This window comes from Camelus ferus, chromosome 6 (genome assembly GCF_009834535.1).
Source record: "Camelus ferus isolate YT-003-E chromosome 6, BCGSAC_Cfer_1.0, whole genome shotgun sequence".
Classification (NCBI taxonomy): Eukaryota; Metazoa; Chordata; class Mammalia; order Artiodactyla; family Camelidae; genus Camelus; species Camelus ferus.
The window spans coordinates 58,617,134-58,634,564 of NC_045701.1; the positions used below are offsets into that span (position 1 = coordinate 58,617,134).

Below are 17,431 nucleotides of genomic sequence, written 5' to 3' on the forward strand. Positions count from 1 at the left end.
GCCTCGGAGCCGAGACCCGGAAGCCCGGGGCTGGGGCGGGGCTTCGGGGCGGTCGCCCGGGTTACCAGGAGGCGGGGCCGCCGAAGTCGCTTTGGCCCGGATGTCCGGGAGCTGCGGCCGGGTCGGCTGATCCCGGAGACTCTCCCGGGAAACCTACAAGCTGTCGATGGGTGAGTGGTCGCCGAGGTCCCCGGAAGCGCTTCTCCTAGTCCCTGCTTCTTCCCTTCGCTGCCAGCTCTGAGCTCGGCCCCAGCGGGTGGCCTTCGGATAGCGGTGAATCCTTACCCTTTGGACTCACCTGCCCTCGACCGGGCCCAGGTGGGATGGGGATGGTTTCTGCTGGTGACAAGCTGCAGACGGGAGGCCGGCTGCGGATGGGGTAAAAGGCCAGGCCGCTGTTAACAACAGCCCCTTTGTTTCAGTCCCTTTGTTTAACATTTCTGAGGGTTGACTTGACAATTTAAAGCGCGGGCGCTAAGTGCAGGAAAACAGTAAAGGAAGCAGACGCCAATTGCTGCATAACTGTTGTGTCCTGCTTCAGCATCACACGTTAAGAGGGTTGCAAAGAAGGTCAAAAATTAGAGATCGTTTACTAAAGGATATGAAAGGGGGAAATAAACGGACACTGGGAGCTAGGGTTTTGTTTGGCCGATGATGAGCTGTTGCTTTCAGTTTATCATACTGGTTTTCAGGCCTTGGATTTTGAGAAACTTTAGATTATTTACATCCAAATGTATTCATTAAGCACCTACTAGATGCGAAACCGGTATAGAATAAGTTGCCAATTCTTTAACCTCTGCCTTCTCAGAAAATCTGAAACAATTCGTTTTTGTTGATTAGTTTAGAGCACTGTGATTACAATTGGTTTACAAGTAAGTCCCAAGTAAGAAGCCCGAGGATTTTGTAAAAGTCAGAAATTTGGTAAGAGTGAAAATATTAAACTTCAGGCACTTTAGTCAGTGCTATTTCTATTTTTCTCAACAACACAAGGAGAAATAAAAAGTCGGTCTCAAATTTGAAAGAAGAAAAGGCATTGTGGATCAGGTAGTCTCTAGATTGTGAATTTATGAAGAATTTGGGAAATGGTTGTTCAGGAGTAGTCATAAAATGGATTAAGTTCCCAAATTAGTTCACATTTGAGCACAGTTGTTTTGGATTTATTCCACACGAAGCTGTAGGTTCTTTGAGAGTAGGTGCTCTGTTGTGTTCCTCTGTGGATCTTTAGGAGTCCCTACCCAGTGGAATCAGACACTGAATGCATGTTTACTGAATGAATAAATCAGTGATTGAAGGGAATCAGATGTCACTGATGGAAAAAAAAATCCTTCAGTAACTTCTCCCTGTTGATGAGGTCAAAGACAATCTGTAGGCCCTGAGTTTTTTGGTAAGAAATAGCTGCTTCTGATTTTCTCCAATCCTTGAGGTCAGAAGGTTGATTCTAAGGCATTGGTTCATAAATACTGGTCAGAGGCCCAGTGACAGACAGCCTTCATAAAATTTTAACCTGTCCTCTACAAAAACGACCAAAGTTAGGACAATTTCCTAAGCTCCTTATAAAGGTGAATTTTTTTACTTTAAAGGCCTTCCCTTTATTCTGAAATTATGCCCTTTCTGCTTTTCTGGTATTAAAATGTGTTCTGTTACGAAGGAAGGTAATAATAGATTTTGTGTGTGCCCCTATATGCGCAGGCACTTAATGTCCTGACTGGGCAAAACACAAAGTGTCAATCCTCTATTAGTCCTCCAGTTTAAAAAAAAAAAGGAAATTAAAAAATCTAGACTATCTAACCTAGGGGAATGGCTGGCTAGAGCCACTGGAGACATACCAGGTTAGGCTTTGAGTTCTGGGGATAGAGTCTGCTCTGCTGGTTGAGGACCTTAATCTTAAGGAACATTATTAGCAATAAGGTTCCATTTATAATGTTTGCAGTGTCACAATGTAAACGGAAAAATTTAAATAAATGCATCAAGACTCTTGTCTAATACATATTTTAAAACTGAAACTGTGTTGAGATATTTCTGCCAAATGTTTCAGCTTTTATTGCATTATTTTTTATAATCACAAAAGATGTTACTATACTGGCATTTATTTTTAAAAAGCTGTCGATATTCAACCAGCATGCCTTGGACTTTATTGTGGGAAGACCCTGTTATTTAAAAATGGCTCGACTGAAATATATGGAGAATGTGGGGTAAGTCTTAACAGTTGTATGTTATTTCATTTGTAAAATCTTTTTGCTTTTGAAATACTGTCATATATAGAATAACTTTTTTCTTCAGTGTACTCAGCTTATAAAAATATGGAGGTATTAATAATGCCCTTTTTGTGTTGTCACATTGTCTAATACATCTTCTTGATAGTCACAGTTATTAAGGATTTTATAATAATTTCTAATTACTTTTTATTAATATAGTACAGTGAATGGACAATAAGTTAACATTACAACTCCAGAGCATTTCTCTGCAACTGTTTTTATGTGGAGTTAATAACTAGATTTTTCATGTAAATATTAGTCAACTATTTTAGAAACTTAATAAACAGAGTCCTTTAAGAACATTATACAGATGTAGCAATACAATGTAGCTTGCTTTTTGTTTTACTTATGCTTTCTCTTTTATTTCTAAAAGATGCACATGTAAACAGCTGCTTAAACCAAAACGGGATGTCTTAGTGAATGATTTTTGGGGGGTGTTAATGTTCTAAAATAGTAACTGTACATACAGTACTGTTCTCATATATTGTAGGTGTGTCCAAGAGGACAGAGAACAAATGCACAGAAATATTGTGAGCCTTGCACAGAGTCTCCAGAACTGTATGACTGGCTCTATCTTGGATTTATGGCTATGCTTCCTCTTGTTCTGCATTGGTTCTTCATTGAATGGTACTCGGGGAAAAAGAGGTTAGCACTTTTTACGAATGTATCTGGATGGACTGATGTTGGAATATTTATTATCTAGAAGACCTTATTAAGTAATTGTATGTCTGTTGTTTTAAAAGTGGCAAACATGTTTTTCCTTTATCTTCTGATTACTTTTGACTGTAGCAAGAAAACTTAGTGATAGGGTGTGTTTCAGTAAATATTAAGGGAAATATTCTTTGTTTTACTCTGAATGATGTTGAGAGAATATTTTATTTATATTTATTTCTTAATTATAATCTTTATTGGTTTTCTACAAAAAAATTGGCTATGATTACAAACTGTTTATTTTTCAAAAACAAATACTTTGTGATTTAATTTAATACTAGCAATCTCATGTAATGTGGTTTAAATGTTATAGCTGCAACCTAATTATGAAAACAGACCAAACTATTAAATCAACAAAAATTTATTGGTTAGTGTTTTATGTTTAGAAAATTAGGGGAAGAAATACAAAATAACTGATGTGGTTTATAGTCATAATCTTGTGGAAAAGGCAGGCATACACAACTAATTATAATATAAATCAGACTTCAAAGTATATAAACAAAAAGTGTATAAAAGAGTTCTAAACAAAATGATTTGGAAACACAAAGAAAAAAAGAGATAAACTGTGCCTAGTGGGATCTGAGAGACTTAAAAGAGAACATTTTGGGCAGAGGCCACAGTGTGAACACTGGCATGGAGGTATGAAACCTGTGATCTCTTGTGGGTGGGAATGGAAGTAGTTGGGTGGTCCGAGCATGGATTGCATTTGGGAGAAAGGTAATAATAGGGAGGATGGGAAAGGGGGGTTGAGGCCAGAATGTGAAGGTTCTTGATGATGATGTGAACTTTATTCCATTGAGAATGAGGAACCAAATTCTACCTTAGTACATTTCAGCCATCCTGGCTGTTAGTTCCTCCAACATTTCAGCATCTTTCCTGCTTTAGGTCCCCTCCCTTTCCCCGAACTCTTCTCTGCCTGAATTATTTTCTTCTTCCTTTGAGTGCAACTTTTTATGTAGCTGCCTTTTTTTCCCCTTCAGATTTCAGTTTAAATTACACCTACTTGGAGAGGCTTTCCCTGACCCAATCTGAAGTAGGTCTGTCCCCATTTTATTTTCATTTTAATAGCACTCTGATCTTGTTGTTTTTTGCTTTGTATTTAGCACTCAGCATGGTTCGCAGTGATGTTTGTCTCCTCATTTAACGTGCTCCCACTCCCTGACTCTAGGCTCCACAAGGGCAGTGGCCATCGCTGTTGTCTCCATGGAATCTCCAGAGACCAGCACGGCCACTGGCAAGCAGCAGATGCTCACTTAGTATTTGCCAAGTGAATGATTTTGTGGGTGAAGGTTTTGGTTTAGAGAAGTAACATCCTGGATGTATATTTTAGGACGAGAACTTCTATGGAGGGTAGATTAGAGGTGAGACGTAATAGAAGACTGTTGCCCAAAAGTAGAGATGGCTAGACTCCAGTGGTGGGAATGGAAGTGGAGAGGATGGTCAGATAGAAATGCAGTCAGCACTTTTCTGGATCTACCCAGTAAATCCACAGTGGTTATCTACATTGGCAAAGCAGGTGTTATTTTTCAGAGGAATCTATAAAATAATTTTTTTTTAAAAGCAGCTCTCATCCTGCTTTTAATTTCTGTCATTGAATGATGAGAGAGAGGGCAAGAAAGGAGATGTGATGAACTTAAAGCTAAAATAGAATAATTGCTCAGTTAATTGTTGGAACGTCTCAGCTCAGAGAGGAGAAGAGATGGGGTGAAGGGATGTACCCCACCAAATGCATTTGAACTAAAACATCAGGTATATTTAAGGGAGAATCTTGGAACAGAGGGGAGAGCTTTGGTTTGGGGGTAAGCTGTTGACGTGATCAATGCTTAGGCAGGAGAGGAGGTGGGTTTACAAAGAAGGGGTTTAAAACAGATAAACAACAAGGTCATACAGTAGAGCACAGGGAACTATGTTCAATACCTTGTAATGGTCTATAATGAAAAGGAATATATATATATGTGTATATATACATATATATATAAATAATTGAATCATTGTCCTATACACCAGAAATTAACACAACATTGTAAATCGACAATACATCAATAAAAAAAGAAAAAAATTATAGAAACAAAAAAATTTAAAAATTAAAAAGGAGTTTGCATAACTATGCTTTGTCTAGGAAATTGGTAGCAAGGAACAAAAGGCCATCTCCTGCATTTTCCTGAGATGTTGCATTTATAATCAAGGAAGCAGGGGCCTAGTTGTCTGAGGCTAGACCGATGTTTCTCAACCCTTTTTTCATGGTCACCTCGAGGAACCTTTTCAGATACCTTTTTTCTCCTAATTCCACCTATCCCCATGAAATTTTATTATCACAGACATACTGTTTATTGTTTGATGTAGTGTATGTATACATGTGTTTTATAAATAAAAAGTGTAATTATTTTATACCTAGGGGTCAGTTCTTGCCCCCTTGGGAGTGCTACCATCCAGTGAGAATGCAAGGGCTAGACACTAACCAAACTTCCCTTTCTGACAAACTTGCTTTCCCTAGAGTTTAGTATCAAATTTGTTTTTCATTGAGGCCAGGGCAGAGATAGGCAGAAATTGCATATTTTTAAGTAATGTAGTCAGAAGCTGTGCTTTGTAGGTAACTTATTTTTATATAATTTATAACTTTTTAAATGTATTCATTCAACAATCTTTAGGGGTGTTTGCAGTGCACCAGGTGCTATACTAGGTTGTGGGATTCAGAGATGACTAAAATGTGGATGCTCTCGGTCCAATGGATGAGATGGGCAAACCATTACATTACATGTGAGGTTCTATAATACAGACATGTACAAAGTTTTAAGGCTGGCATAAAGAAGGAAAGAGTTAATTTTGTCTTCCCAAAATAGGGCGATGTCACAGAAGAAAAAACTGACTTTAAGATGAACTTTGAAAAATGAGTAGTTTTTGATAGAGGAATTGAAGAAAGAGTCTACCAGACCGCAGGAAAAAGATGTGCAAAAGTACAGAGAAAGAGCACAGTGTAACCAAGAAATGAGAACTGAGGGTGCCATGAGAAACTGGGACTAAATGAGTCCAGTATATAGAAGAATGACCAAGACTGCTGAAGAAGTAGAAGAACATATGTAATATCAAGAACTCCTGTCATATTCTGTTATCTCAGGGATCGATAAACGGACACCAGCAACAAAATAGAGAACCTAAAAATCAGACCAGTTAGATAGGAAACTCTATACAGCAGATGTGACAAGGCAGCTTAGTGAGGGGAAAAGAGTATCTATTCAATAACATGCTGCGCTGGGACAGTTGGATATCCAAATGGGGAAATCAAAAGTTACATCCCAGCAGGTATTATACACAGAAATCTCTTCTAGGCAAATTAAAGGTTAAAGTATGAAAAGCAAATCCTTAAAACTCTTAGAAGGAAATATAGGATAATACTTTTCTTAGAGTGAGGATTTCTTAAAACATTAAAACTGCTAACCAGAAATTTAAAATTTGATAGTCAGTTATATGAAAATGTAGAACATCTTTTCATAAAAAAGACATCACAAAGAAAATGAAAATTCAACCCACAAACTGAGAGGAAGATATTTGCAACATATTTTACTAACAAAGCAGAATGGATAAATAACAGGGTACACAAGTAGAATATTATACTGCAGTGAAAATGACTGGGCTTCACCTATAAGCAAGATCATGAATGAATCTTGGAAATGTAATTTTGAGTGGAAAAAAAATCAGAAAACTTACATCACTTTATTGTGTTGAAAAATAAGCAAAACTAAATAGTAGTTTTGAAGCATAAATAGTTGGAATAAAAACTTTTTAGAAAAACTGATAAGATATTTTACTATAATGGTTATTTCTAGAGGAGAGATAGTAATATGGATTGGGGAGGAACAGAGGTAGATATAAATTGTTAATATTCTAGTTATTAAATTAGGTGTAAGCTTACAATGTTTATTATATTTTACAGCTAATATATATTACATATAATCTTTTATGTAGTTTTATGTTTAAGACAATTTTAAATGATGCATAGACAACTTTTTGGTGAGATACTGAAGTTAAAGGTGGATCTAATTTTTGCTCTGCTACACATGTAGACAGCACTGGCACAGTGTTATCTGGGATGAGTATTTGTCCCTTTTTAGTAAACAAGGTAAAACTCTTCTCAAGTTTTCATATGTGTTTAGCTTTTCTTACCTACTTAGAAGATTTTTTAGTTTTAGGATTTATCAGTTAAAACTTCTTTTTAGAAAGAAGTTTCTTTGAAACATACATGGGTTTTATTCAAAGCCACCTAAGTGCTGAGGACTCTCTGGTGATTGTGCTGCCTTTGTCTTGCTAGCTCCAGTGCACTCTTCCAGCACATCACTGCACTATTTGAGTGCACTGTGGCAGCTCTCATCACCTTACTTGTGAGTGATCCAGTCGGTGTGCTCTATATCCGTTCGTGTCGAGTACTGATGCTTTCTGACTGGTATACGATGCTGTACAACCCAAGTCCAGATTATGTTACCACAGTGCACTGCACACATGAAGCTGTCTACCCACTGTAAGTATTTACTCAGACTTAAGATCATTCTTTAAAAAATGATAATTATAGATTGCATTCATTTCAGCAGATTGAGCACTGTGAAGTGGCTTCTAGGCACTGGGGGTATATACAGAAATGATTTTCTTCTCTTAAGGGATACATGTCTTTGCAGTTGCATTTTTGTGTGTGTGTGTATGTATGTATGTGTGTGTGTATATAAAGATATATATATTTTAAAGACTATCACTATGCATTTGCCATTATGTAACCTGTTCTTGTTACTTAGTGTATGAGGCACAGTTGCTTTTGTTAACATTTCTTTCATGACTGGATTTTTAATATCTGCATAGTATTCCAGCATAAATGTACTCTAAAATTTAATCAGTTTCCTATTGTTGAATATTTATTTTCTTTATGAGTTTTCTTAACTATGTGATTTAGTAAAAATGCTTGTTCATCAGGTTTTTGTATATACCCAATTGTTTCCCTTTGATAAATTTCTACAAGTAAAATTTCTGGATCAAAGGGTATAAACATTTTAGGACTTTTGATACACATTTCCAAACATTCTACTGGAAAGGAACTAGCATACACTTTCCAGCATTATATGAGTCTTTTTGGCCAACCCTCTACCAATCTGAATATTTGATGGGTAGACAATATACTTTTTAGACCTTTTTTAGGATCTTTGATTTTAAAATGATCAATGATAAAAAGACATTTTAAAACATATTTTTGATGCTGTAATTTTCTATTTCATTTTCCAGCTACACCATTGTATTTATCTATTATGCATTCTGCTTGGTATTAATGATGCTGCTCCGACCTCTTCTGGTAAAGAAGATTGCCTGTGGGTTAGGGAAGTCTGATCGATTTAAAAGTATTTATGCTGCACTTTACTTCTTCCCAATTTTAACTGTGCTTCAGGCAGTTGGTGGAGGCCTTTTATGTAAGTCTGATGGGTAAAGTCAGTATATTTATTATATGTGATAAACAGTATTTTCTCTGAGTATAATTTTGGACCTTTTCCTTTAAACTAGTTTTGTTATTGTTTTTTAATCCTTGAAAATAAACCATAGTATATATATTTGCTAAAACATATAAACATTCTTAATCAAAACTGATTTCTATTTAGAGAATACTCTGTATTTGAAGCTCAAAACCTAAATAGGAAAATTTTAAAAACCTGAGCATAGTTTTTAAAAAAACTATTTTTTACATATACTTGATAGAAATTACTCTTGATAATATATACTATTTACTATTAAAGTTAGGTCTTAGTTTTCTAAGTTCCTTTATGAAAAATGCTTAGGTACAGTAAAAAAATCCTCAATATATTTTTTATTATAATATAGCCATTCATTCATTTATTCAGCAACCATTTAGACTGATCTGTGACTCAAAAGAAGAGTAAGTTAGTATAAAAGGGCTCACATAGTACTAGGAAAGCTATAAATAGCTGAGAGACCATAGTGTGGTACTTTCTGAATGTGTGACATTGAACATTGCAAAGATGCTGGACACCATCCTTATGTGGGGCCTGCCAGGGTTGCAGAGGGCCAGCCTTCTGGCCTAAAAGAACTGGGAAAGACAGCATCATTATGCAAATAGTGTAGCTCACTAATGAATCTGGTCCAAAGTGAGGGTGAAGCTGAGGGCAGGCCAAGGGAAGGAGAAACTGGAGACTAGTCAGGGGTCGGTTATCTCTGTATTCTGGTTTACAGATGTATTGTTCCTCTGGCCTGCATGGTGTTTGAAAATCTCGTTTTTCTAGCTCCTACCACTTCCTATTTTCTTAGATTTGGCCCACTTCAGTTACTCTCCTGGCTGACCTCTGTAAACGTTTGAGGTTGCTATTCTTGCTCTCGGGATGAGAGATCTACACTTAAAAAGATTTCAGGAGGAAGAAAGACATGACTAGATTTGCATTTTAGAAAGATAACATGGTAGCAGCGTGGTAGGGAAGAGAAGCTGGGGGGTCAGGTAAGAGATTACTGCAGTAACCAAGTCTGACTGTGTGACCTAAAGCAGAGAAACACAGGGGATGAAAAGCTATTTCAAAGATTGAGTTAACTAAACTAGGTAACTTGTTAAATACAGGGGTTGAGGGAGTGGGAGGGGAGTACAATAAGTAGCTTTCTGCCTTAGGAACTGGTGAATCTGTGAACTGTGTGAATGTTAGAAGGAGCAAATAGATTGAGGAGAAGTGAATTTAGCTTTAGGTATTCATGGAATATTCAAAAAAGTAAGGTAGTTATTTATACTAGACAAACTTGGGAGAGCTGGGTAGGCTGGAAAGATTAATTGTCAGCCCTCATATCCTCATGTCCCAGATTGTGGCTGGTGCTATTGTGTAGAACCTCTTGGTTATGAAATGGAGGAAAGAGAAAAGCTGGGGAAAGCAGGGAAAGGTTTGGGAAGTTAACCTAAGGAGACTGCCAGAGAGTGTTGCTTCCTATAGTGTAGCTGCCTATATTGAAAAATACCCTTGCTGACTGAATGTCAGTCACTGAATGTCTTTAGATTGTTCTGTTAACAAGCCTCCACTCAAAGCACCTTCATAGGGAGGATCAAGGAGTTACTGTTTATTTGCACTAAGTATAACTTATGCAGTCTGCTGAGATTAGTCACAGAGGCTATCATACCAACTCACAATTACATTATGTTGAAAAAAAAGATAATTTTTGGTTTGTAGGAGTGTCTTAGTTCAAGCTGCTGCTATAACAACAGAGACTTCTCACAGTTGTGGAGACTGGGAAGTCTAAGAGCAAGGCATCAGGAGATTTGGTGTCTGGTGAGGGCTCCTCTCCTGGTTCACTGAGCGCTGTCTTCTTTCAGCGTCCTCACATGGCAGAGGGGAGAGCTCTCTGGGGTCTCTTTTATAAGGGCACTAATCCCATTCATGAGGGCTCCAGCCTCATGACCTAGTCGCCCCAAAGGCCTCACCTACTAATACCATCACACTGGGGGTTAGGATTTCAACACAAGAATTTTGGGGGACAAACATTTAGCCCATGACAAGGGAATATAACAAATGAGCAAGGTAGAGCAGCAAGAGGTCTTGGTAGCTTAAGATACCAGGGGTCTAGAGAGAGAGACACTGGGGATAATTAGGGAAATGTCAGTGACACACTCTTAACTTGCTTGGAAGTACCATTGAAACCAGGTTTTAAGTGTGATTTGCACCTGAACCACCAGCAGAATTGAAATGCAGGTTTCCAGGTACTACCCCCATACTTAGCTGCTCAAAATCTTATACCACTTTAAACACTAGAGTAAGGACCATTCTAAATCCTGCTTTGAGCCCTCTACTCCCCCACAAATTTGGGCCTTGTTAGAAACTGCCTCTTTCTCCTTTTTGCCCCCAGGTTTTAAATTTATATCATTAGCATTGTTTAGCTATTTATAAGTTAATTGGGATTTTTTTTTTTTTGAATGGCTGGTTAGGACCTAATCACTGTCTAGGAAATAAAAGGTTCTAAATGTCAAACAAGTCATTCAGTTATTTAGTAAGTTGGAATCAGGCCTGCACAGATAATTCAGAGTTTCTGGCTGCCACATCCTGATTTAACACTTGACAGTGTTCCAAATGGGTTCCACTGCATTGTAGAATGATTAACAGTTTTACTAACGGAGGTTAATTGTTTTGAAATAGTTATACAAAAAGCCATTCAAGATAATTTTCTCTATTTGTCTATTTGTTTTAGTGTGCTCTAAATGTAAAACATTTTAAGAGAAAGGTGATATTTTTAACAAAAAATTTCACTTAAAGTATTGTTTCTACTTTAGTATTTTACTGTACTGTATTTGAAGTAGAAATACCCAGAATTTTAACATTAAGAGCACTGAATGATCCATTTAGCCTTTGAGGTTTATTGATATATGAACTTTTCTAAAGAATAATTAAAGCTGAATTACCCTTAAAAATAGCCTTTCTCAACTGAAATTCCCCATCTGGACCACAAAACACAGAAAACTGAGTAATGATTTTCTCAATTCTCCCAAGTTTGATACATAACTAGTATCATTCTAGAGTCACAGTAGAGAAGTTAGTGCTTTCCATCAGTGGACGCCTTAAAGCATGGGTCTTCAAAGCCAAGCCAAGGAGAGCTTACATTTTTTAATTGTTAGTGAAAAAAATCAAAAGAAGAGCAGTATTTCTTGACATGTGAAAATTATGTGAAATTTGAATTTTCTTGTCTGAATAACTTATAAAAAAGTTTTAACCTACAGACGTATAAAGTAAGTTTTATTGGAACACAGACACAGCCATTCATTTATGTATAATATGGCTGCTTTCCCACTACAACTGTGGAGTTAGGTGGTTGAGACAGATTGCATGTTCCATGAAGCCAAAAATATCCACTTCCTGGCCCTTTACAGAAAGTTTGCTGACCCCTGCCTGAGGCATCAGAACTCCGGTCTCTCGCAGGGCTGGTTGAGGTTTTTGTCTATGGAAAGAATTATACTGTTTGAATTTTTTGATGGTTTATTCAGAAAATTTAATTGTCAATATAATACCAATGTTTGTTTTTCAGATTATGCCTTCCCATACATTATATTAGTATTATCTCTGGTGACTCTGGCTGTGTACATGTCGGCTTCAGAAATTGAGGTAGGGCATCGTTTTCCCTTTGCTAAAGATTTTTTTTTTAATAGATCTGACAGTTGAATAGGAGAGCAGTGCATGATATGATATGTTACAACTGACGGTTTCAGTAATCCCTGGCTAAACAGTCACTTGGCTTTTAGCTCATTAGTTATGAAGGCTTGTATGCTGGACTATATGTGCTTGGGAAGTTAGTGAAGTAGTCAGGCTGAACTATCCAGCATGTTAGAGAAAAGTTCATTTCACATCATTTATCCGCATAGAAAATTTTAACTATTGAAATGTTGAACCTTATGAACACTATTTTGAGGGAAACATAAAAATGCTTTATTGTATGGAGAATATTTCTAGACTTTTTTTTTTCCACAGCAGCACTAACAGTCATCAGTAATTACACTGCACATTCCATACCCTTCTGTATTTTGTCCCTGATTTTACCTTCTTGATTATGGATGTTTACTTTTGCCCTCTAGTATCTATAATATTTTGGTGATTTGGAAATACCATTAACACTCAAATTAGTTCTGCTACTGATCCTGTCTTGAGACACCTTTTTTGTGCCTCTTTTTAGTATTTCAGTGGAAGGCCACTGTTAGAACTCTTTGAGAGTAACGTCTAAAGGAATAAAAGCATTAAGTGACTTATAGTACTCTTCCATCCTATGTTTGCTAATCCAGTGTCTGCGCACTGTTTTCAACCACCCACTACAGCTGACATGTGCTTTCTCATAATTCTTAACATAAAAAAGTTCAACACAGAGAAAGTAAGTTGTTAACTATTTTGGAGTGGTTGCTGTTGAAGTTCCTGTTTCTATTACATTAGTGGAAGAATAAGAGGGAAAACCCACCTGGAAATCATAGTGACTTTTCAGTAGAATAGCAGTAGAGGAGCTAGAAGACAGCATTTTTATGGTGATTTTTCAGATATTTCCACCCTCATTTCTTCTTTGTAATCTTTAATCAACAATTGCAATGTGATTAATTAAAGAAGATAAGCAAATTAGTTTTGGCACTTTTATCAACTCTAGGGAAATAGTTGCAGGACAAAATAATTGGATATTTGAATAAGATGAAGTGTTTGAATTTTTGTTCATTATCCATAACTACTATGGAAAGTTCAGTTAGCTTGAAACATACTTGTTTTTCTGCTGCTGGGAGTCTCCCCTGTATAAAATCTCTTCATACACTTCAGTTAGCACTATGTACACGCATCAGAAATAGGGCTCTGACGTCCAGCTCCAGGTGAGTTGATACGCCACTGAATGAGGAAAAGTTGTTCACTGACCGACTGCTAATTACACTTTAGTGTGTTCATTAGCACACTTAGATATTACTTTTATAATAATTTTATCCTTCCAGTTTTTGTACATTGTAGACCGGTATTAGAGATTAAAAGGAAATCAGAGCGGTCGCATGTCATTTCTGCTGCCCCCTAACTATCCAAGCAGCAGTCCCTAGGAATGCTAGAGGTTAAGGAAGTCGGGTGTGTACCACCCGTTCCCTACCTGTAGACTCTGCTTCTGTGGATCAGGGCGGGAAGAAGGCACGCAACGCGGCGTTCCGCTTCCAGTTCAGATCTTTCAGAAGAAACCGTGGTGCTTCCAGGTCGCGTAGTAGTGTCGACCACAACTTAAAGAGACATGGTCTGGGTGCTGCCGCTGAGTGCTTACAAGCAGGAAGCCTCAGTTTCCTCATCTGTAAAGTATAACAGCGAGACTGGGTAATTTCTTAAGTCCCTTTTAGCTCAGACATTCTGTGATTCTGAGGTTATGATTCTGTGGGAAAATAATATGTTCTCAATTAAAGTGTAATGAATCATCTAGCTGATTCAACCTGATAATCTGTAACTCTCTTTTCTATCTTTTATAAAATGATGTAGAACTTCTATGATCTTCTGGTCAGAAAGAAAAGACTCATTGTTCTCTTCAGCCACTGGTTACTTCATGCCTATGGGATAATCTCCATTTCCAGAGTCGATAAACTCGAGCAAGACTTACCCCTTTTGGCACTGGTACCCACACCAGCCCTGTTTTACTTGTTCACTGCAAAATTTACTGAACCTTCACGGATACTCTCAGAAGGAGCCAATGGACACTGAATGTAAATGCCAAAAAGAAAAAAAAAAACCTAAGAAGTGTTTGTAATAAAAAAAAAGTAAAGAAATAAAAAAAAGTACTCATCTGTCATACATGGGAATATGATTACCAGTACATCTAATATTTTTGGGGTTTTTTTTTTTACTTAACAGACTTTGTGATTTGAAGGAAAATACAAAACACCTTCATACTGTATTACATAGTATAACACACTGTACACTTACAGTACACTGTTATATTACACTAGAAGCCTATTAGGAAGCACTTGACTCTTGCAACAATTCAGCTGTTCTTTAGAGCAAAATCATGTTTCTGTGTACCTAGCAATATGTTGTTCCCATTTTTATTTAAAAAAAAAAACTATAACAAGTGTAATCTGAAATCCTTGGTTGGCATAACTTGTGCATGCCTGCTGTGTTTCAATTTGTTTTTCAAATATACTTAATTACAAAGACAAACGTATGTGTGGGGGTCTGATGTCAAACATAGAAATAAAATATATTGTTCTTTGTTATCTATTTATTTTCACCAATACAGTATTTTGACCTACTACAAAAATAGAGCATAATTTATATAACAGGCCTTCTGTTTATAGGTAGTTTGGTTGAAGACGTCTTCAGGTTATTTCTGTTCCTGTAAAGAAAAATAATAAAAATTTAACTACAAAAAAAATCTCAAATGTCTGGCACTTAATTGTATTTGCCACACTAATTGTGGCAATAATTCAAAATATTAATAAGTTTAGTGTCCTTTCCCAAATGAATAAATGTACATACTCACACATTTCCTTCCTCTTACACTTCATTTTTGAAGGGTATGTACGAATGCCATATTTTATGAATCCTGAGACAATTTTTTTGGTCACGTTGTGACATTTCTGAATTAGGATGCATCTTACAATTGATGGCTTCTTAGATTTAATAAAATACAGAATATATACAGTACATAAACAGTTTTCCTGTGATTGGTTGTAAACAGGTGTGCTGTGATTTTTATGCTCTGAAGCCCTCAAGAGACTCAAGGTTGCAAACATGGAAGCAAAATAAGATTTTTACACTTAATAATCTGACCATGTTATTCATTTGTATTATTAAGAAGGTTATTTCCTGATTCTGCTTGGTTAGGGTTCTGTGAGTTTGTTAAATCTCGGACTTTTAAGACTTTGATTGACACTTGAAAAATAAGAAAGAAAGTGTACTCACTTTTTCTATAGTTTTGTACCTTTTTGAATTCATAGCAGTTGTATCCTTTAAGTTATTTTGTTAGTTTTTGTTTACTTTTTTTCATAGTACATTCAACCACTGGGAAATGGATTCTTTTGATACGACTCTGTTTCTTCTTACTTTCTGTAGGAATAAATAAAATGTAAGAATTCTATATGTAACTCACAAAGGTTTAGGTAGTTATCAGTGTCCATTAAAATTCTAAATTGCCCAAAGTATCCTCAATTGGAAGACTGTATGATGGGCAGGTGGGGGGATTGTGCAAGGGGATCATTTTATCTGATTACCAGGACTATCTTTTTGTCTCATCACATTGGGAGCCAATTTTTAAAATAGTAATCTTTCCCTCCAGTATCCTCTTCTGGCAGAAAAACGTGTAAGCAAAAGAAGAAATCATGCAAGTAATATGATTCAAAGTTCTCAAATGCAAAGAATTTCAGGGATATTTAGTACATATCTGCATTTTTAATTTGCTTTTTAAGAACACGACTAGAATAATTCATAGCAATTATGGTTGCTAATGTTACTAAATTTGTTAAAATGGTTATTAAAAATACGCAGAAACAACCCTTTTTGTAGCTCAGCTTTGTTTTGTCTTAGGTCCTTGTACTACATTGCTACTCTGCTACAGTGTATGGTAATTCTTTTGCTAACCAGCACTGAATACGTAATTTAAAAGTTAAAATATTTTCTTGATTTGGGTCAATTAATAAATTTAACAATTACATTGTTACATATTTGTCTAAAACTGATGGTTTGCAAGGCTTGGCTGCACATTGGAACAAGCTGGACAGATTTCTAAAAGCACACTTGTGTCTCACCCCCAAGGATTCACAGTGAATTGGTCTGGGGTGTGTAGGCTGAGCAGAGAGGTTTTTAAAACCTCCTCCAGGTGATTCTAATGTTCAAAAACTAGAGTCTAAACTCTCTTCCTAGTTCAGATCTTTATTTTTACAAAAGACCTTTTGACAGTTTCTGAGCAAATGATTTTTAAAATTACTTCTTACTGAAATTTTGATTCTGCTTTAATAACTAGGTTCTTTTCCAGAATGAAATGATCAAAATATAATTATATCAAGTCCTTTTCATCACAATAACAAAAAGATAACTTTAACAGAGAGTTACACAAATTATTTGATCTCTCTCTAAAAATATCTCTTGGGCTAAATACGGCTTCTACTCTACAGAGCGCATATCAAGATATTTGGTTAGCGCACAAATTGTTTATCTGTAACTTAAGTTGTAGTATATGGTATAATACTCAGGGATTTTGGAATTTTAAAGCAAAAATTAATACTTTAAAAATAATCTGTAGGCAGTTACTATTTGGTTTAGGTATACACTAAGAATTAACTTATTTACCTCTAACTTACAAGAAAGATTGTTAAGGTAAAAAGTACAACTTTTAATTTTCAAGATGAAGACTGGCATTTCACATTCTGCCAAGCCTATCGCCCACTGCTGCCAGCTGGTACCCCCAGCACATCTCCACTCAGTCATGCTATTACTGTTCCCGGCCATGGTATGTCTGCTGCTCCTTCAGGAAGACATGGCTATGTATTCCCGGCATTCCAGAAGACTTACGGGTGCCTCTTTACCCTCCAGAGCCAGTCACTAGAAGTCCACTGTATTCTTATCGTCTCTTCACTTGTCTGTTTCTCACAGTGTGTGCGCTTTGAGGTTCAGGGACTGAGTCTCATTTAACTTATAACTGCGCCTGTGCTATAGTGCCCGGGCCCAAAGGTATTCAGTATGTTAATACAGTATGTTAATAATAATTCTGAAGCAGAGCGCCAGAACCCACAGGGCTGCAGTGACACATTATGTCCAGAAGAGGGCAGGAGAGGGTTGTTAAGCTGGAAGAGATAAAGGGGCTTCTCTAGAAGCCCATCAGTGACAGAAACCATGCAACACAGAATAACCAAAAGCTGGGAGATAGCAGGTGGCTCAGAGATGGTCAAGTAATTCAAGGGGCCAAGGCTGACTATTACCACCCCAGGAGGGCAGAAAATTCCAGGGATCTCAGTGCCTAAAGCATTATTT

General features: G+C 36.8%; 2 protein-coding genes and 1 long non-coding RNA gene across 6 annotated transcripts in view; 1 reads left to right on the forward strand and 2 right to left on the reverse strand.

Moving 5' to 3' along the window:
- Window positions 1-53: 53 nt before the first annotated feature.
- On the forward strand, window positions 54-14,837 carry JKAMP (JNK1/MAPK8 associated membrane protein). 4 transcript variants are annotated; one of them, XM_006185714.3, is made up of 7 exons: window positions 54-170; window positions 2,101-2,192; window positions 2,746-2,900; window positions 7,273-7,479; window positions 8,229-8,410; window positions 12,000-12,076; window positions 13,949-14,837. In XM_006185714.3, exons 1-7 carry the CDS (start codon window positions 167-169, stop codon window positions 14,165-14,167), a joined length of 936 nt encoding a protein of 311 aa, XP_006185776.1. In that variant the 5' UTR covers window positions 54-166; the 3' UTR covers window positions 14,168-14,837. The 4 variants fall into 4 exon arrangements, with proteins under 4 accessions (XP_006185776.1, XP_006185777.1, XP_014415636.1 ...); XM_006185715.3 differs by having other exon boundaries at window positions 55-170; window positions 2,119-2,192; XM_014560150.2 differs by lacking the exon at window positions 54-170 and adding an exon at window positions 183-318.
- LOC116664294 lies at window positions 11,776-13,940 on the reverse strand. Its single transcript, XR_004320733.1, has 4 exons — window positions 13,575-13,940; window positions 13,207-13,327; window positions 12,918-13,023; window positions 11,776-11,912 (listed from the first exon to the last, which is right to left on the reverse strand). It is a non-coding gene; the product is annotated as an uncharacterized LOC116664294 (long non-coding RNA).
- A 542-nt stretch (window positions 14,838-15,379) lies between the features above and the next one.
- Window positions 15,380-17,431, reverse strand: part of CCDC175 (coiled-coil domain containing 175) — a 56,633-nt gene continuing 54,581 nt past the window's right edge. Inside the window, exon 20 of the mRNA XM_032482131.1 lies at window positions 15,380-15,511. Coding sequence (XP_032338022.1) covers window positions 15,420-15,511 — 92 coding nt within the window. The 3' untranslated portion in view covers window positions 15,380-15,419. The remainder of the gene's footprint in view (window positions 15,512-17,431) is intronic.